At 39.6% G+C, this 21,925-nt stretch overlaps 1 protein-coding gene across 2 annotated transcripts in view; it reads right to left on the reverse strand.

Moving 5' to 3' along the window:
• Positions 1-21,925, reverse strand: part of SMC1B (structural maintenance of chromosomes 1B) — a 63,710-nt gene that overhangs the window by 40,236 nt on the left and 1,549 nt on the right. For both annotated transcript variants that reach the window (XM_011984034.1, XM_011984033.1), the window contains exons 2-9: positions 18,311-18,499; positions 16,686-16,798; positions 16,393-16,596; positions 12,266-12,504; positions 8,727-8,985; positions 6,296-6,436; positions 4,634-4,716; positions 3,581-3,788 (exon numbers count right to left, since the gene is read on the reverse strand). In XM_011984034.1, the coding sequence (XP_011839424.1) occupies positions 3,581-3,788; positions 4,634-4,716; positions 6,296-6,436; positions 8,727-8,985; positions 12,266-12,504; positions 16,393-16,596; positions 16,686-16,798; positions 18,311-18,499 (1,436 nt within the window). The remainder of the gene's footprint in view (positions 1-3,580; positions 3,789-4,633; positions 4,717-6,295; positions 6,437-8,726; positions 8,986-12,265; positions 12,505-16,392; positions 16,597-16,685; positions 16,799-18,310; positions 18,500-21,925) is intronic.

The following is a 21,925-nucleotide window of genomic DNA, read 5'->3' on the forward strand; positions in this document are numbered from 1 at the left end:
AAAGAGGGACTAGCCTTACTAAAATATTAAAATAGTTTCTAAAACTACATGATTAAATACTAATTTATTCCCTTATCTATTAAACAAGAATCTATAAGAGACCTGCTATTGCAGGTACTGAGCTAGGCACTGGATAAAACATTAATGAACAAAGTAGGTACCTTCTGACCTCACAGAATTTTCAGTCTAGTGAGGAAGATATAAATAATCAATAATCACATGTAGGTACAAAATGGAGCTAGACACTGACAAAGTAGAGAGTGCTCTGAGAATATTTAACAGGGACCAGGTTGGCATAAGAAGTCTAGGAAGGATTTCCAGCTGGGCGTGGTGGCTCACACCTATAATACCAGCACTTTAGGAGGCCGAGGAGAGTAGATCATGGGGTCAAGAGATCGGGACCATCCTGGTCAATGTGGTGAAACCTTGCCTCTACTAAAAATACAAAAATTAGTTGAGCGTGGCAGTGCGTGCCTGTAGTTCCAGCTGCTCAGGAGGCTGAGGCAGGAGAATCACTTGAACCCAGGAGGCGGAGGTTGCGGTGAGCCGAGATCACGCCACTACACTCCGGCCTGGCGACAGAGCAAGACTCTATCTCAAAAAAAAAAAAAAAAAGAAAAGTCGAGCAAGGATTTCCACGAAGTGTTACTTGATCTGAGACCTGAAGAATGGTCAAGAATGTATTAGATTGAAGTTCAAAAACTTTACTAGAAAATGTTTGGATGTCAAGCATCATGTATCAGTGGTCTCTAGAATATCTGAAGGTTTAATTTTCTGTCTTTGGACTCCTTCCTCCATTTGTTAGGTTCTACTTCAAGAATACCATTTTCCTATGATAAAACATCACTGTCTTTGCTCTGTTTAAATATCTTTGACTTTTTCTTCTCCATTAATTTGTGATTATCTCAAGCCTTTCTTCAGGGTCAATAATTTGATTTTCAGTTGTGTAATCTATTATTTTTTGCTACCTTTTTTTTTGTTTTTTTTTAAAGAGATGAGGTCTTGCTATGTTGCCCAGGCTGGTCTCAAACTCCTAGGTTCAAGCTATCCTCCTGCCTCAGCCTCCGAGTAGCTGAAACTAGGTGCACACCATCACACCTGGCAGCTACTTCTAATTTATTAACATTTCTTACTATTAATGCTTCTAATTTGTTAATTTGTCTATGTTACTTATTACCTACATGCTAACTATAATTATTTGGTAATAATGCCTATTCCTGATTTGTTTTCACAGCTTACATTTTCCTTTTTATCTTATTGTTTTACCTTATATTTGAATCTAGTTTCATAAATTCAAGTTCTTATTAAATTGCCCATAGTGCAAAACATTTACAGGGGATTTTGTTCTGTAACCTTCTAGACTGGGCTCTTTGACTTCTAAATGTTTTTAAATAGTTTCTTCCTCTTTGTTATTATATGTACCTATAGCTGCCACAGTGATTCTTTTCACTTTGCTTATGTTTAATGTGAGCAGCTCTGTTCAGATCTTTGATTTGCTATGGTGGATAATTTTCTTAATTCCTTTTCTCACAGAACTGAGACAATTACCTCCTCTGAGCAACACTTGATAGAATAAGTATTTCCTATTCTGTTTACTTTCTTGTAAGGGATTGGATAGCAGCGGCAAGTGAGAACTCACCTAAGACTTTTTAAGAACACACTTCATTTAAGTACCTGAATTCTCTCTCATCTGAGTTTTTAATTAATATCCCATACCAAGTTCTTCTACCTTGAGGGAGGAGGACAAATCTCATCTAGAAAAGAGGGCTTCAAAATGGCCTCCCAATTTTAAAGCCCTAGTGAGACCTAGGGTCTTCACTCTCAATAGAGAGCATATGAGCTTCACGTTCCCCAATTCACCAGTGTTTTTTGTTTTGTTTTGTTTTTTGTTTTTTTGAAACAGAGTCTCGCTGTCACCCAGGCTGGAGTGCAGTGGTGCAATCTCCGCTCACTGCAACCTCTGCCTCCCGGGTTCAAGCAATTCTCCTGCCTCAGCCTCCCAAGTAGCTGGGATTACAGGCATGCACCACCACGCCCTGCTAAATTTTTTGTATTTTTAGTAGAGACAGTATTTCACCATGTTGGCCAGGCTGGTTTCAAACCCCTGACCTCAAGTGATCCATCCACTTCGGCCTCCCAAAGTGCTGGGATTACAGGCACCCAGTTCACCAGTTTTTAAATCTAACTCTCTCCAGTTAGAAGAGAAAAGGAAACAAATACATGTGAGTTTGCTTCTTGCTAGATCAAGGAATACTAGGTGAGAATTCTCAGGAATTAGTCAATTTATCAGTTCAGCTTCTGTGGAGTTGAGAAAAAGCAATGCTATACTTCAATACATTTTTTTTAAAATCCTAGATTATCACCATTTTCTAAAGTTTATGGCATCAGGTAGATTTTTTTTTAACTAGTTTTGTGTGTGTGTGTGTGTGTGTGTGTGTGTGTATGTGTGTTTTACTAGCTGTTGTCATTTGGATAGGAATTGGGGGATCCAGATTTTGTGACCTAGACTTACTCCTGCATCATTATCTGGAAGTCAAAACCAACATTTAAGAGTCAGAAAGTCAAAACAGATGCTATAAAGGAGATGAAGATGGGTGGCCAGACAGATAGGAGGAAAACCATGAAAGTGTGGATATGGAGGCCAATGGTAGATGTTTCCTTTTTTTGGGAGACAGTCTCACTCTGTCACCCAGGCTGGAGTGCAATGGTGTGATCTCAGCTCACCGCAACCTCTGCCTCCTGTGTTCAAGCGGTTCTCCTGCCTCACCCTCCAGAGTAGCTGGTATTACAGGTGCCTGCCACAAAGTGCGGCTACTTTTTGCATTTTTAGTAGACACAGGGTTTAACCATGTTGGCCAGGCTGGTTTCAAACTCCTGACCTTAGCTGATCCACCTGCCTCAGCCTCTCAGAGTACTGGGATTACAGACGTGAGCCACTGCCCTGGTCGGTAAGTGTTTCAAAATAGAGTAGTGGTTACCAGTCTCAAATGCTGAAAATAGGCCATACCATAAAATAAGGACTGCACAGTATACACTGATATTAGTGACAAGAGGGTCAGATGCCACCTCGATACAAAAGGAAATAATCTTGTGATGCTGACACCCCAAGCAACAAGTGATATTGTATTTTGGTTAATGAAATACACTAGCAATACCGGATGCACAGTCATACTTAAGAGAATAAAAATATGCCAATCATGTCTGCTGAAAAAATATTTCAAAAACAAATAAAATCATGAAAAACATGAGGTTCGAGGCTATGTGTCTAGAGGGCTCAGGTTACTTTACAGCATCCAAGTCCTTTTGGGGATACTGGCCACAATTTGAACTTTCTGAGTACTACGTTCATGTCATGCTTCCCCCCAATAATTACGTACCTACAGCTACTACCGGAAGTTTTACCCTAATTATTTACTGTTACATTTTAAATATAAAGAGTCAAACACAAAATTTAAAGACGTCTAAAATAATATTGCTTTGTAATAATGGTAATATTTCTAATCCCAAATGAGAAGATACTGCTGTAAGCAAACAGCAAAGCTTAGTTTTTTTGTTTAAATTAACTATTCCTTCTCATTACCACAGAATCTGGGTACAGTCTTTTAAGATGTTCCAGAACCTCTGCTCTCTTTTGCTGACATTTTCCCTCATGGGTATCAATCCCAGCATTCTGCAATTCACTTCTAATAAGATTCAATTCTTCATTAACTTCAGATATTCTTGATTTTGTTTTTTCAATTTCATCCACTAGGGTTTCCTCTTGCTGTTTTTTCTCTTTCAAGCAATCCCTACAAAATAACAACAAATTATATAGCAAAACGATAAACCAAAATTTAGGAATTACCAGGTACAACATACTCTTGTCTGGCATTGCAGGGGAATAGAGCAGTGCTCTATCAATTTTTAAAGGGTAAAAAATGCAATAAACCTGACACCAAACATGGGCAAAAAAGATTTTGCTCATTCTTCATTGATTTGAAAAACGTGGCTGGGCCAGGTGGCTCACTCCTGTAATCTCAGTACTTTGAGAGGCTAAGTGGGTGGATAGCTTGAGTCCAGGAATTTGAGACCAGCCTGGCAACATGGCAAAACCCTGTCTCTACAAAATACAAAAAAATTAGCCAGGTGTGGTGGCACACACCTGTAGTACCAGCTATTCAGGGGGCTGAGGCAGATGGATCACTTGAACCCAGGGGTGGGTGTAGGTTGCAGTAAGCCATGATCACGCCACTGCACTCCAGTCTGGGTGACAGTGAGACCCTGTCTCAAAAAAAAAGAAAGAAATACATAAATAAGAAAGCTGCAAAGGGTGCAGTGGCTCACACTTGTAATCCCAGCACTTTGGGAGTCCAAGGAGGGTGGATTGCTTGAGTCCAAGAGTTCAAGACCAGCCTGGCCAACATGGTGAAACCCCATCTTTACCAGAAATACAAAAAATTAGCTGGGTGTGATGGCATGCGCCTGTAGTCTCAGCTACAGGCTGAGGTAGGACAGTCATCTGAACCCCAGAAGTTGAGGCTACAGTGAGCCATGATTGTGCCACTGCACTCCAGCCTGGGCGATGGGAGTGAGATCCTCTCAAAAAAAAAAGAAAAGAAAACAGCTGCAAGAAATTTTTTTTTACTCTACCTACATGCATGTCTTTGTATACTCCTCTAACTTCTCTATTCGTTTTTTATGATCTTCTATTTGTTCTTTTATTTGTTTTAGATTTCCCTAAAAGAGGAAATGAAATCTAAAATCAATTACAGCAATTCCAAACCAACAAAATCACATGCCTATAATTTACTATAATATTATAAGCTGTTACAAATTTGAAAGATGTCAAATATAATTATATGAAAACATATCAGAGCAAATTACAGATCAGGGTTCAACTCCTGACTCTTACCATTTGCTAGATATTTGATCTCTAGCGATTTCTCTGTAACTTCAAACTTCAAGGAGATTATTTTCAAATATCTATATAGTTCTTATCCCTAACTAATTCACTCAACAAATATATTAGGTTGGTGCAAAAGTACCGCAACTACTTTTGCAACAACCTAAATATATTCACTGGCTACCACGAGATAGGAACTAGAGGTACAGAAACAAGCAGGAAAGAGTCCCTGCCCTCAAAGAACTAATGCCTAGTAGGAGAAACAGACAATTAAATAAGTAATTATATAGTAGAGTGGTTTTGTGTTATAATAATATAGGCACCTATAGGGCAACTAACAGGCTTGCGGGTAAGGATTTCACAAAAGTTTTGTTCTATTCACTTTATCACTAAATCCAACTGGAGACTACTACAAGTCTTCTCCACCTGTCTGCAACTACGTATGTTCTTCTTACTGTTTTTTTGTATCCAAAAGACAACAGCAATTCAACCAACACTTATTGACATCTACTAAGTGCAAGGTTTACAATGGACACAATTAGAATCCTGTCTTTAATAAGCTTTCAGTCTAGTAGAGAGGTACCAATTCATTGTTATTTTTATGCAATCTGACAAAGGCCCTTAGATACAGATAAAAAATTGGTCCAGCACGGTGGCTCAGGCCTGTAATCCCAGCACTCTGCGAGGCTGAGGCAGGCAGATCACCTGAGGTCAGGAGTTCAAGACCAGTTTGACCAACATGGAGAAACCCCGTCTTTACTAAAAATACAAAATTAGCCGGGCACGGTGGCGCATGCCTGTAATCCCAGTTACTCAGGAGGCTGAGACAGGAGAATCGCTTGAACCTGGGAGGTGGAGGCTGTAGTGAGCCGAGATGGCATCATTGCACTCTAGTCTGGGCAACAAGACCAAAACTCCATATCAAATAATAATAATATTAATAGGTAGTTATATGAGGAAGACATTATTTTTGGCTTTTTTAGGAACTGGGATATAAAGAAAAGGAGGGACAGGGAAGGCTTTGCAGTGTTGGTAACTCTAGATTTTAACACGTAAAGATAAATAGATTATTCCAAGAAGAAATTAGCATGCACAAAGTCAAAAATGTGCAATGTGTATTTTCATAAATCAGCATATAATTTTATAACATATCAATTATACAAATGTTTTAAAAGTAATTCCTGCTATGTTACCACCTTTGTTTTTCTTCTTGCACAAAATACCCTCTTCTACTCACAGAACTATCATAGATTATGCCTTTTATATTTGTATCTTCATCTGCCAAATCATGAAATAAATGAAATGAGGCAGTATAGTGTAAGGTTAAGGAGATTCATTCTGGAGACAGGTACAATAAGGAAATAAAATTTCATTAAGAATAATTCTAAATCATTACTGTACAACCCAAGATACCTGAACTTCTCCATGCCTCCTCTTTTCAAATGCCAGTCTTTCTTCATCTGTCTTCTGTTCCCATTGCAGTTTTTCCAGTTGTTGAGTCATCGTAGCTACTTTCTTTCTTACTTGTTCCTTAAGTTCTTTATAATGATCCAGCTGCATAAACAGTATTGAAAAATTGCTAATTCATGACAGCAAATTCTTTGTATGAAATCCTGTACTAGAAGATAATTAATCTTCCCAAAAGTTTGCTTTATATAAATTAAATCATAATCGACCACCTGCCCAGGGAAAATAATGTGAGCATGAAAGCTCCTTTTAAAAAACTGTTTATTATTTATTTATTTATATTTGAAACTGTTATTTATTTTTATTTTGCTCTGTTGCCCAGGCTGGAGTACAGTGGCACAATCATGGCTCACTATAGCCTTGGTCTCCTGGACTCAAGTATTTATCTTATTATTCATAAGGTAACCATTTTTTCCTCTCATAAACACTTAAAAGATACATGTGGCTTTGAGGGGACATGATCACTTAATTGACAAGAAGGAAACTAATTACTTAAGGTGCTTTAAAATGTTCAGTGACGAATTAATCTCTAACTTATTATACAAGATTTAATTATAATCAGTAGATGGCAGAAACACGTAATTGACAACCACATTTTTATCATTTATCTTTTATCAATTTTATGATAATCTTATATCACAATTATATACAAAAATAATTATGACTATGTAAGTAGAAAAAATACATCATTTTCTCTGGATTCTCCTTTCTCTTTTAAGATTTTTGGACAGAGACCTTAGTATAGAGGTTTTTGTTGCTCTATTTTAAACAGTCTTTTAGGCCAGGCACAGTGGATCATGCCTGTAATCCCAGCACTTTGGGAAGCTGAGGCAAGAGGATCACTTGAGCCCAGGAGTTCGAGACCAGCCTGGGCAACACAGTGTGACCTCATCTCTACAAAAAATTTAAAAATTAGCCAGGTATGGTAGCATGCACCTGTAGACAGGAGGATAGACTGAGCCCAGGAGTAACACTGTAGTGAACTATGATTGATAGCAGCAGGAGGCACATAAATCCTAGGCAGACAGGGGTGGGCCCCCAGTGAAACCTTCAAGACAAAGACAGTTTAAAGCCTAGCCACAAGTCCTGGGTAAATCCCCAGACAAGATTGAGAACCTCTCTTCCTGTTTGGTGTGCTTACCTCTGATTGATCCCTACCCATCACCTATTTTACATACACCTACCCTTCCCTAATTGACTTTTCACACTGTTGTACCCACTTTAGAGTGGTGCCTTTATTTTAGCCTTTTTATGCATACTCACAAACCAATCAGCACACATTCCCCCACTGTGAGTCTATAAAAGCCCCAGACCCAGCTACACTGGGGGAGAAACAACCTGACTTCACGTAGTGGACGACGACCTCTTGCATCCCCTCTCTGCTGAGAGCTGTTTCATTACTCAATAAAATTCTTCTTTGCCTTCCTCACTCTTCGATCGCCCGTGTAGCCTCATTCTTCTTAGACACAAGACAAGAACTCAGGACCCACTGAACATGGGTACACAGAAGGCTGAAACACTGTGGCCCTCTGCCCTCTGCTGGCAGAGGGCAGCCGCCCCACATGACAGGAAGCAGTGGCGGGGCTGAGTCAGCCCTGGAGCTGAGGGCCAGAGTGGGCCAAGAGGCTGACAGAGCTGTTAACACGCGACCATGGCAGCTGTGGCATTCGCACCAGAGTGCAGGCTAGGTGCAGCCTGGCAAGCTGAGTGGACGGGGTGTCTCCTGCAGTGAATGTGGGACCAAGCAAGGCCTGGAAGCAAGGCCTGGGCAAGGGTGTCACCAACCGAGGGTCTCTGGCTAACAAAGTGACTGAGAAAAATCCTGCATCGGCCAGGCATGGTGGCTCATGCCTGTAATCCCTACACTTTGAGAGGCCGAGAGGGGTGAATCACCTGAGGTCGGGAGTTTGAGACCAGCCTAACCAACATGGAGAAACCCTGTCTTTACTAAAAATACAAAATTAGCCAGGCATGGTGGCGCATGCCTGTAATCTCAGCTACTCAGGAGGCTAAGGCAGGAGAATCACTTGAACCCAGAAGGCAGAGGTTGCAGTGAGCCAAGACCACACCATTGCACTCCAATGTGGGCAACAAGAGTGAAACTCCTTCTCAAAAACAAACAAAAAAAAATCCTGCATCATGATCATGCCACTGCACTCCAGCCTGAGTGACAGAGCGAGACCCTATCTCTACAAAATTAAAATTAAAAATAAATAAATTTAGATTCTGTATACAGGCTGAAAAATTTAAATCCCCACAATTTACACTGAGGATAATCTCTTAAAATATCACACAGGTCATCTTTTAAATTTTTTTCTAATTCAAAGAAGCTGAAATAATAGAAACATAAGATTTCCCCTAAGTTGACCTTTTTTACCTGACTGGCTTCCAGTTCAATGTCTCGCCCTTTACGTAAAATTTCTTCCTCAATCTGTTTTTCGAAACTTCTCCATGCACCATCTAAATCAGCCAGCTCTGTCTCCAGGGCTTTTATATCATCTTCCTGTTTAGAACATTGTTTTTCGCTGTCCTTTATTGATTTCTTAGCCACATCTAATTTCTTAAGGTGGTGAGAAGTGTTTTCTTTGGCTTTAATGTACTGAGGCCTCTTCTGATTTAAAAGGGTTTCAAGTGACCTGAAAAGGGAAAAACATTTGCTTTGAAGAAAATTTCATTTCTTTGATATATAAAGGGAAGAAGTTGTTTTGATCAAACCACTTTAAAAAAGAAATCCTAAAATCAACTTTCAGAGACTGTAAGCAGATCAGTGGTTGCCAAAGGTTGAGCAAGGTCAATGGGAGGGTTGAATAAAGCACAGGATCACTTTTGAGAGTGGTACTGTAGTGGTAGACACTTGACACTATGAATTTGCCAAAACCTATACTACTTTACAGCACCAAGAATGAACCTTAATGTAAGCAAATTAAAAAAGAATCACTCAGGAGGCTAAGGGATCCTAGATGGAATGTAGAATGCAATAAAAGAATCTAACTTTATTACAAATGTAGAAACAACCTTACTGAAGTGGTGGAAGGAAAACATGCTGACCAAATTCTAGAAACGAGTGGAGTCTGTAAGACTAAAAACAGAAGAATTGTACATAAGTACTCTGTAACATATAGTTACAAAGATGCTTTCCAAGGGGTATGGGTTAACAATTCTGACACTATTACATATGATTACTGGAATTGCACAATTAAGCAAATGGATGGCAGATGGTAGAAGCCAGATTTCCCACTGTTGAAGTGGGAGGTTACAGATAAGCAAGAGAAGGCTAGAATGATTAATGTGGTAATGGCTTAGAATTGGGAGACATCAATATGAACTCATGTTTAGCTTAATATAGATGGTCACATATGAAAATATTTATAGCTATGTGTATAAATAGTATACACACGTATTTCCTAGTTCCAACAGCTGAGAAAGCCTAGAAGCAAGGATACTCCAGTAACAACGAACACATCTACCACCTAGATGTTGGTTCCCAATACCATTCTTCAATAAGAGGAACCAGGGTTCCTTGGAGAGCCTGGGGCAGGCTCACACAAGTTGGGGCAAGCTGATGCTTGGACTGCCTTATACAAGATGACACTAGAAGATACTTATCTTCTAGAAAGTAAGGAAGAGCTCCAAAAAAAATCACAATAATGAGAATATTTCAAAGGGATGCAGGAGCCAACTCAAAGAGTTCTCAGTGGCCACAGCAGGAACAATCTAAGCAATAAAATCAACAAGGTAATATTGGATTATAACTCCAAATGTAAAATATCCATAAATCTATACTGATGTAAATAACAACTAATTTAATTTTAAAATAAACAAGTAGAGACAAATCTGTGCAGAATTCCAAATAAATCATGTAGATACTTTGCCCTCAAGGTAAAACATAACTCTCCCTATTCCTTAAGTGTGGGCTATGCATAGTGACTTCCTCTCAAAGACTGCAGTATGAAAAGGGAGAAAAACTTATAGTGGAGAAACATGACAAACACTACTTCAGTCAGGTGATCAAGGTCAACATCAACAGTGATACCATGTTGATATGACATATGATATACTATACGATAAATGTCATGTGACATATATAATACACTGACACTCTAATAGAATATAATGCAAATGACATTTTACTTCTGTGGTCTTCCTCCCCACAGTCTGTATCTTCAGTCTAATTATGAGAAAACCATCAGACAAATCCCAGTTGAAAGATGTTCTACAAAAAAACTGACCAATATTCCTCAAAATTGTCAAGCTCATCAAAAACAAGAACTGTCACAGCTAAAAGGTGCCTAAGGAAACATATAACTAAACGTAATATGGCATTTTGGATCATAAAAAGGACATTAGGCAAAAACTGAGAAAATATGTATAAAGTATGGACTTTAGTTAATGTATCAATATTAGTTTATTAATTGACAATGTATCATAATAATGTAAGATTTTTTTTTTTTTTTTGAGACGGAGTCTCGCTGTGTCTCCCAGGCTGGAGTGCAGTGGCGTGATCTCGGCTCACTGCAAGCTCCGCCTCCCGGGTTCACGCCATTCTCCCGCCTCAGCCTCCCAAGTAGCTGAGACTACAGGCGCCCGCCACCACGCCCGGCTAGTTTTTTGTATTTTTAGTAGAGACGGGGTTTCACCATGTTAGCCAGGATAGTCTCGATCTCCTGACCTCGTGATCCACCCGCCTCGGCCTCCCAAAGTGCTGGGATTACAGGTTTGAGCCACCGCGCCCGGCCAATAATGTAAGATGTTAATAGCAGAAACTGAGTGTTGGGAATATGGGACTGATGCAGGAGCAAAAAATAAATTATTTAGGCAGATAGTAAAGGTTAAGAGAGTTCTCAGCAGAGCTTCCCTTTTAACAAAAAGCAGCCCCCAAATCATTTCTTTTATAACAAAGAGGAGCCTGAAAAGTCAAGCTACAAACATACATAAGCAAGCTGGAAGCTTGTACGAGTGAATGCCAGCAGCTGAGCCAACAGAAAAGGGCTACCCAGAAGCCAGCTAAGTTCAACGTGAAGGCTCCATCTTCCCTTTTCTTTGTCACCATGTGTACAGTAGAAAAGTTGGCAACATGGTATCAGCCAGGTACAGAATCTGCACAATAAAAAATTAGGGTGGGTGGCCAGCTTCTTTGTGCACTATGCAAATGGCACACCTAGTCCTAACCAGTTCTTCACGTGCTCTGCAAATGGCATACCTGGTGTGAGCAATCCTTCATGCCCTAAATCAGACACCACCTCCTCAAGCACATCTATAAAACCTCCTGTACTTCGCTGTGGACCAGAAGACCCGATCAGGAGCCCCTCTCTCTGCATGGAAGAAAGCTTTTCTCTTTCTTTCACCTATTAAACCTCCACTCTTAACCTTACTCCTTGTGTGTCTGCATCCTTGATTTCCTTCGTGTGAGGCAATGAACCTCGGGTATTACTCCAGACAAACACCACCACTTCAGGACCATTCTATACTATTGTTTTTTTCCTTGAGATGGAGTCTCACTCTGTCACCTAAACTGGAGGGCAGTGGTGCGATCTCAGCTTACTGCAAGCTCCACCTCCTGGGTTCATGCCATTCTCCTGCCTCAGCCTCCCAAGTAGCTAGGACTATAGGCGCCTGCCACCATGCCCAGCTAATTTTTTGTATTTTTAGTAGAGACGGGGTTTCACCATGTTACCCAGGATGGTCTCAATCTCCTGACCTTGTGATCCACCCGCCTCGGCCTCCGAAAGTGCTGGGATTACAGGTGTGGGCCACCGCGCCTGGCCTGTACTATCTTTATAATTTTTCTGTATATCTAAAAGTATTCCAAAGTAAAATGCTTATTTTTAAAAATCAATTTTCAAAGTGTCACTTATATTATTTCCTCTGTCAATCTACATATAACCCAATTGTTAATATCAACTTTTAAAAACTCACTTTAATTCTTTTTCTGTTTGTTGTAGTTGTCTAGTTAGAATTCCATGTTCCTTTTTCCTGGCTTTAACTATGTTTTCATGATGAGACAAAGACTCTCTTGTGACACTCAAATCCCTTTTCATATGCTCTAACTTGGTGTTCAGGAAATCAATTTTTTTCTCATTATGGTATAGTTGAAAAAGCTGCAGTTGTATCTTGTTCATTTTCAGTTCTTCAAGGAGACTCTGGTAACGTTCTGCCTATAAAAGAGTATAATTCAACAGCAGTTAAAAGGGAGTATATTTAAGTTGGCCTTTAATAAACTCAACTATTGTACCAACAAATTAATAAATTTTTATTTGTCATTAGGACATAATATCCTTGCCAAAAGTAGCATAATTTGGCGAGGGTTTCTGAATATACTTTTTAAATAACCCAATAAACCAGTAAATGATGTTGTGTTCTTGTGCTCAGTGGTATGATGATAAGAACAATGAAGTGGCGTGCATTCACCTGGGTCCCTTTTGTCTGGACCTGTGAGCTTGACAACTCAATCAGTATTTCTGGCATCAGCTTCCTCCTTTGTACACTGAAAGAAGAGTGTGATATGACTAATAAAGTGCTAGCAACTTTAAATTCAGTGACTCCAGGAAAAATTCCTACTACAGGAAGTAGTTTTTCTACTGATAAAACAGGACTCTTACAATGCTAAATTATATGTGAAAAATAATAATTTCCTTAACATTTGTGCTATTAAAGAAATAAAGGAACAGACTACCTCAAGAGGAGCTCCTAATCAATACTGGAAGTATTTCAAGTAATAGGATATCTGCTAGGATGTTTAAAAAACAATTAGGAAGTTGTTTTGTTCTAACTGTCCTTAAAATGTTTAAATTCTGCAATTCAGTATATCGTGATTACTACAGTCTGATTTCCACTGCTGCCACTCCTTTCCACTAACAAAACCAAGGACATGTATACACACATTCGAAAACATGAAGACATAGAGAAACATCACTAATAAGAAACATCCACTTTTCATTTACTTCTTCAAATATGTATCGAGTACTATGTGCCAGGCACTGGTCTACGCATTGGCAATACAGCAGAAAATAAGACAGACTATCCCTGATCTTATTTGTTTGTTTGAGACAGAGTTTTGTTCTCTCACCCAGGCTGGAATGCAATAGCACGATCACAGCTCACTGTAGCCTCGACCTCCTGGGCCCAAGAGATCCTTCTGCCTCAGCCTCCTGAGTGGGTGGTCTCCTCCCTTACCACCACACCTGGCAAATGTTTTAAGTCTTATTTTTGTAGAGATGAGGTCTCACTATGTTGCCCAGGCTAGTCTCGAACTCCTGGGCTCAAGGGATGCTCCCACTTCGGCCTCCCAAAGTAGTGGGATTAAAGATGTAAGCCACCATACCCAGCCCAACCCTGCTCTCATGCAGTTTATATTCCAGTTATTCTAATGGGGAGAAGAGAGGAAGAAAAGTCAGAGAATAAATACGAGGACCAAACTCTGACCTTTTTTCTTCTCTTGCCCAAATTTCTATCTAAGGAGCCTGGGGAATCTGCTCTACAAAGTGTCATCAGAGAATTTTTTTTTTTTTTTTTTTTTTTTTTGAGACAGAGTCTCACTCTGTCACCCAGGCTAAAGTAGCGCAGTGGTGCCATCTCGGCTCACTGCAACCTCTGCCTTTTCAGTTCAAGTGATTCTCCTGCCTCAGCCTCCTGAGTAGCTGGGATTACAGGCATGTGCCACCACACCTGGCTAATTTTTCTATTTTCAGTAGAGACGGAGTTTCTCCATGTTGGCCAGGCTGGTCTGAAACTCCTGACCTTAAGTCATCCGCCCACCTCCGTCTCCCAAAGTGTGGGGATTACAGGCGTGAGCCACCACGCTTGGCCAGAGGGGTTTTATTCAACCCTATATAATATAGCTTACTTTCCAACCTGATGCTGGCATAGTATCACATGACAGAAAAGAAAGGAAATTAAAATATTTTAACTGCGAATATGTTTCTTTGCCGTATCTTGAAATAGCCCTGCAAAGTTGTCTCTTGTGGGGAAAAATCTACATTCTGTAAAGAATCCCCTTTCCCTTTTCCAAGCCTCTTTTCCCGAACCAGGAGACAATCAACTAAAAGTCCAATACCTTTTTAAGTCTGATAAGAAACATTTACAATCTATTCTCTCTGAAGCCTGCTACCTGGAGGCTTCATCTGCATAACAAGAACATTGGTCTCTACAATCCCTTATCTTAACCCAGACATTTCCTTTCTGTTGATTCCAGGTCTTTATATAAGACTCTTTCAACCAACTGCCAATAAGAAAATCTTTGAGGCTGGGCGCGGTGGCTCAAGCCTGTAATCCCAGCACTTTGGGAGGCCGAGACGGGCGAATCACGAGGTCAGGAGATCGAGACCATCCTGGTTAACACGGTGAAACCCCATTTCTACTAAAAAGAATACAAAAAAACTAGCCGGGCGAGGTGGCGGGTGTCTGTAGTCCCAGCTACTCGAGAGGCTGAGGCAGGAGAACGGCGTAAACCCGGGAGGCGGAGCTTGCAGTGAGCTGAGATCCGACCACTGCACTCCAGCCTGGGCGACAGAGCAAGACTCCGTCTCAAAAAAAAAAAAAGAAAGAAAATCTTTGAATCCACCTGGAAGCCCCGCTCCCCCTCCTTTCCAGAATGAACCAATGTACATCTTACAAGCATTGACTGATGTCTTATAGCCCCTAAAATGTATAAGACCTAGCTGTGGCCCGACCACTTTGGACACATGTTCTCAGGATCTCCTTAGAGCTGTGTCACAGGCCATGGTCACTCATATTTGGCTCAGAATAAGTCTCTTCAAATATTTTACAGAGTTTGACTCTTTGTTGACAAACAAACAAATAATAAACAAGATAATTTTATACAGCAATAAATGCTACAAAAGAAACAAAATAGGGCAATGTGCTAGTACAAGGGAAAGGGTGCTAATTTAGATTGGAGGAATGAACAGTAAATGCCTACCTGAGAAAATGGCTTTTTAATAAAAACATGAAAGAGAGACTACCAGGTATGCAAAATCAGGCATACAGCTATCTAGGCAGAGGGAATAGCAAAAATCCCAGAATAGAAACAAGTTTGTTGTGTTCAACACATAACAAAGGTCAATGTGGCAGCAAAGCACAGGAAGTTAAGGTTCAAGAGGTAAACAGGGACAAGACCAGTACGCTTTATAAGAGACAACATTATCAGTGCGGTGAGAAGCACTGCACTGGAAGGTTTTATGCATGGAAAGTTAGGATCTGATTTGAGTTTCAAAAATATCACTTTAACTACAACCGAAGACAAGGTACTATATTAGGCATTGTGAAGCGGCCCAAGAAATGTACAGAGATACATTTGCATGTAATGTGGCCATGGCCTCCTAGGAGCTTCCCAAGACACTTTCAGGGAGTCCTTGAAAGCAAAATTATTTTCATAGCAATACTAAGACTTTATTTGTCTATTTCAATGTGTTGACACTTACACTGACAGTGTGGATAAAATTGCTAGGTCTTATCATAAGTAAGATTTAACACAGAAGTATTTATGAGAATCCAGCTGTCTTTTATTAAGTTAGACATTAAGGAAATTATAAAAGTGGTAAAACAATGTCTATTGGTTTCGGAAAATATAGTCATCTTTCATAAAAATGCTATTTATGTTAACATGTAATGAGTTTATTGCTATTTTTACAGGGATCAGTAAAACAGGTTTTAAATTTCCAGTGTTAATTTCAAATACAATAAATATTAATAGATATAACCCATATGAACAAAAACTCCTTGGGGTCCTCAATAATTTTTAAGAGCATAAGGGGTTTAATATCCAAACATCTGAGAGCCTTTGCTACATAAGACATAAACCCCTCAAGCTTGTTTTCAGTTGGGAAAATCAGACATTTTTCTAGTTTAGGCTGTCCTGCCTATTCGGAAAGAAAAGCCCAAATAGTGGGAAATACATAAAAAAGTTTATCTTAATGAATATTGGGCTTTAATTGTCTTATACTATTAAATTAATCTTCTTGGTAACCCCAAGCCCATATCTAGTGATTCTAATATAGAAAATTTGGTATCCAATACTTAATGGTTACATCTTCATGACATCTTACCTCTTCCTTCTCTAATTTTGCATGTCTGCGCTCTGCCGCTACATTTTTTTTCTTATTAAAATTAAACTGTGCATCCTCTTCGGCTTTTTGTAACTTTCTTTTCTTTTCTTCGTATTCTCCTATAAGCTCTCCTGAAGTGCTGATTTCTTCAAAAAACTGTGTCCTTTCTTTGGGTTTCTTCAGTGAAATCGACTCTACAGTTCCCTTTTAAAAACAGTAATGCACACCAACATAAAAAATATAGTGATGTGTTTTCAAAATTCTGAATCAAATAAACTACTACAGCTACTTACCTGAAAAACTAAACAATTTTGTGCTTTGGCTATTATGCCTATCTTTTCCAACTCTGCAATGTAAACAGAACGACTCACAAGATTATCATCAAAGCGAAATTCTGAGCATCCCCCTAAAATAAAAGAATAAAAAGCCTGTTAAAAAATATATAAGTACCAGATATATCTCAAAATCCATTGAAAGTTTAATAAAATTACTTTTACATGGGAATAAATGCATTTAATGAGTCAACAAATATTAAGTGTCTATTACATGTCAAGGTCTATTTTACAGTGGCGAACCAAACACATGAAAGTCTCTGATCTGAAGGAGCATATATCTGAGTCAGGATGTAAAAGGAAAATAAATCTCAACTCCCAAGTCACTAAGCCAAAGGGAAAAGTTGAGCTGGAAACTAGGTCATGCAAACTTGCCTCCTATTTTGTTCCTAAATAAGGTAGCTGTAAAGATTAAACAACAACAACAACAACAACAACAACAACAACTGCATGCCTCCTTCACAATTTACCCACAGGGAAATTCCTTGTGGGCCCCAAGATCTTTACCCTAAAACAGTTCTGTTGAATTTCAACCTGACAATATAAAATGACAGCTTATCTTCACATGTACAGGACAAAGGACAGAACTCAAAGTCATCCCTCTGCTCATCTGAGATAACTGCATATCTGATTGTCTCCTCTGCCCTATCTTTATCTTTTTTTTTTCTGAGACAGGGTCTTGCTCTGTTGCCCAGGTTGGAGTGCAATGGCGCAAACTTGGCCCACTGTATCCTAGACCTCCCAAACTCAAGTGATCTTCCCAACTTAGCCTCCTAAGTACTGGGACTACAGGCTCACGCTACCACACACAGCTAATTTTTTGTACAGACAGGGTCTCACCACGTTACCCAGGCTGGTCTCAAACTCCTGAGTTCAAGCAATCCTCCCGCTGTGGCCTCCCAAAGTGCTGGGATAACAGGCGTGAGCCACCATGCCCAGCCTATATTATCTTATATAAAAATGCAGATTCACTGAGCTAGCCTAAGGCATGAATGACTCTGCCTCTACCCCCATCACATGTAAACAACTGATCAAAGGCTCAAATAATTCAACTACTGGTCTCTTACCCATCCACACCTTTAAAAAAAATTTCTTCCTCTTTCTCCAATCCTCGCCCTTTTCCTGTAAATATATATATACACACACACAAATTCAAACATTTCACTCAAGTTGCTTTTTGGTGGTAGAAAAAACTGTCTATAGAAGTCAAAAATGTGCATACAATTTGTTCATCACTAAGAAAAACTGATAAACATAAAGAACTTCAAGAATAAATGTTATGATTTCTCTGTCTTCAAGGTACTCCCTCCTTCATCTTAACTAAATATCCAGATTTTAAAATGTTATTTGACAGTAGGGGGATTTGAACAATTATGTCTGTTAAGGAAAAGCAGACATAATTGGAGAATTATGTGGCGAATCAAACAGGTTCTGTTACTTGCTTCTGAGATACGCTATGCAAGAGAAAAAAAGAACTCTAGCTCATTATGCCAGTAGAATAATAAACCATACCCTCCAGAAAAAGAAAAAACGGGCAATCTTGACTCTTGAAAAATAAAATGAAAAAAAATTTTATAAAAAAATACCTCGGATAATCCTTGTAAATGTTTTCTCTTCACCACTTTCCTCTACATATACAATTTTTACACTTGCAGAAGAAGAAATAGGTTTTCCAATATGTGCTCCATGAATGAGTTCTTGAATATTTTTCACTCTTAAATTAATTGTTTTCTCTCCCATTACAAAACTAAGTGCATCCATTACATTAGATTTTCCTGGGGAAGAAAAGAGAAAAAAAACTATACATTCTTAATGATAAAAAGCCCTTCCCAGAGCTGAAGAAACCAAGTCACCAATTGAAGTGAAATATAGCCAATAGACATGTCCTTTTTAATCAATGTTCAAAATGCATGACTGAAATATCTGATGTAGAAAATTTGCTTCTTCCACGCATCCATTGTAGACTATTAAGAGGTCTAAATTTAAGGACTGAAATACATGTATCTAAATTCCAGCTCTCTTCCATTATTAGGTATCACATCATGGCAAATCATTTAACTTCACTGAGTTTCAGTTATCCTCATTTTATAAATATGGAAACTATCACCTAAAGCACTGGTGCAGCAACAAATCCTCATATACTCTAAAAAAAGAGAGGCTAAGGCTGGGTGCAGTGGCTCACACCTGTAATCCCAGCACTTTGGGAGGCCAAGGTGGGCAGATCACCTGAGGTCAAGAGTTCGAGACTAGCCTGGCCAACATGGTGAAACTCCCTCTCTACCCAAAAATATAAAAAACAGCTGGGCTTGGTGGCACAGACCTGTAGTCCCAGCTACTCAGGAGGCTGAGGCAAGAGAATCGCTTGAACCTAGGAGGCAGTGGTTGCAGTGAGCCGAGACTGCACCACTGCACTCCAGCCTGGGCAACGTGGAGACTCCAACTCAAATAAACAAACAAACAAACAAACAAAGCTAACTAAATCCAGGATCTTTTCAAGGGCTAGATCAAAATTGTTTATGATTGGTATGAGATGGTGCTACAGAAAATTTATGTAACAGGATTGATACTGTTATCTTTTGAAAGTCCTACTTACAAGGTTGGCTGGCTTACAGGGATTTGGATTTGGATGTTGGGAGGGTTTCTAACATTCCCTATTAAGAATGGTTCACTGTGCCTAAACTATCTGTGCAAACAATATGATTTAATCTGAACAAATGTTTTCTTTCTAGGATTCTGGAATATTATTTTATAATTTCTTTTGAGGAAGATCTGGCCTAAGAAGATTCTGGAACTTGGGTACATGATAGGCAAACTGTGCCTATGTGACAATCTCCCGATAAAAATGCTGCATATTGAGTCTTTAGTGAGGTTCCCTGGTGGGCAACATTTCACATGTGTGGACTAGCTGCTGGAGGAATGAAGCACTGAGTGACACCAATGGGTAAGGACTTAGAATCTTGCACCTGGTTTCCTAAGACTTTGCCCCATATACCCTGTCCCTTTGCTGAGTTTGCTTTATATTTTTTCACTGTAATAAATAATAGTATTGAGTCAAACTATATGTAGAACCCTGTGAGTTTTCCCAACAAATTACTGAACCTAAGGGTAGTTGTGGACATTCCTAATCCCAATGTTAAATCTGTTACCCAATCTTTGGCCCATAATTTTCTCTAAGACAATTTCCAAGGTGCAACGTCAATGCAGCTGTCACCATCTCTATTAATTTATTTCCCCTTTTCACATCCCTTCCCCTATATCCATAGAGCAGTTTAAATTTTCAGGCTGGGTGCAGCAGCTCACGCCTGTAATCCCAGCACTTTGGGAGGCCGAGCCAGGAAGATCACCTGAGGTCAGGGATTTGAGACCAGCCTGACCAACATGATGAAACCCCATCTCTACTAAAATACAAAAAATTAGCCAGCTGCATTGGCACGCGCCTGTAATCCCAGCTACTCAGGAGGCTGAGGCAGGAGAATTGCTTGAACCCATAAGACAGAGGTTGCAGTGAGCTGGTATTACACCACTGTACTCCAGCCTGGGCAAGAGAGCAAGACTCCATCTCAAGACAAAATAAATAATTAATTTTCAATGCCAAAAGTAGGAAAGTAACATGAACAAAGCAAAGAAATACTATCAGCCACTGGAAATATGGCTTAGTTTTAGAGGTTTAGGGTCTTTCTAAAAAGAACTAGAAATAAATTGCTGCAAATTTACTTAGCTGAGTCTCAGTCAACTAACAGACATGAAATGGCTTTTTTGGGTTAATGGATAATCTGCACATTGAGGGCTATTGTAAGACAGTGAAAATGGGACAAGGTAAACATTCATTGAATTAAATTATTAGGTAATTCAAGTATAAGTAACAGAACTAAACAGAAACTTTTAAAATCAATGTCATTATTTAAATCTGCCTAAAATAAATACTTCTCATCCAAATCCATTTATTCCATTAAATTTCATTAATATTGTCCCTGTCTAATAAAGGTTATAGTCTGTCAAGAGACTCAAGGCAGCATAACATACCACAAAGTGGCAACAACCCAAACATCTATCAACTGATGAATGGATAAACAAAATGTAGTGTATCTATACAGTAGAATATTATTTGAAAACAAGGACATAAGTACTAATACAAGTAACATAGATAAACCTGAAAAACATTATACTAAGTGAAAGAAGTCAGACACAAAAGGCCATATATTGTCTGACTGTATTTATACGAAATGTCCCATATAGGTAATTTCATAGAGATAGAAAGTAGATTAGTAGATGTGAGGCGCTAGGTGGAGAGGAGACAACAGGGAGTGATTACTAATGAGTACAAGGTTTCTTTGGGGGCAATGAAATGTTTTGGAAGTAGATGGTGATGATGGTTGCACAACTTTTGAATATACTAAGAACCACTGAACAGTGCATTTTATTTACTTTATTATTTACTTATTTATTTATTTCGAGATGGAGTCTTGTTCTGTCGTTGCCCAGGCTGGACTGCAGTGGCATGATCTCAGCTCACTGCAACCTCCGCCTCCCAGGTTCAAGCGATTCTCCTGCCTCAGTCCCCCAAGTAGCTGGGACTACAGGTGTGTGCCACGACACCAGGCTAATTTTTGTATTTTTAGTAGAGATGAGGTTTCACCATGTTGACCAGGCTGGTCTTGAACCCCTATCTCCAGTGATCTGCCTGCCTCAGCCTCCCAAAGTGCTGGAATTACAGGTGTGCGCTACCACGCCAGGCTAATTTTTGTATTTTTAGTAGAGACGGGGGTTTCACTATGTTGGCCAGACTGGTCTCGAACTCCTGACCTCAGGTGATCCGCCTGCCTCGGCCTCCCAAAGTGCTGGGATTATAGGCATGAGCCACTGCGCCTGGCCAATTTTATTTTATATTTATCTTATTTATTTTATTTTAGAGTCCGAGTCTTGCTCTTGTTACCCAGGCTGGAGTGCAGTGGCGCGATCTTGACTCACTGCAACCTCTGCCTCCCAGGTTCAAGGGATTCTCCTGCCTCAGCCTCCTCAGGAGTTGGGATTACAGGTACATGCCAGCACACCCGGCTAATTTTTATAATTTTAGTAGAGACAGGGCTTCACCATGTTGGTCAGGCTGGTCTTGAACTCCTGATCTCATGATCCAACTGCCTCAGCCTCCCAAAGTGCTGGAATTACAGGTGTGAGCCACCGCGCCCAGCCTATATATATAT

Source organism: Mandrillus leucophaeus, unplaced genomic scaffold (assembly GCF_000951045.1).
Source record: "Mandrillus leucophaeus isolate KB7577 unplaced genomic scaffold, Mleu.le_1.0 Scaffold26, whole genome shotgun sequence".
NCBI lineage: Eukaryota > Metazoa > Chordata > Mammalia > Primates > Cercopithecidae > Mandrillus > Mandrillus leucophaeus.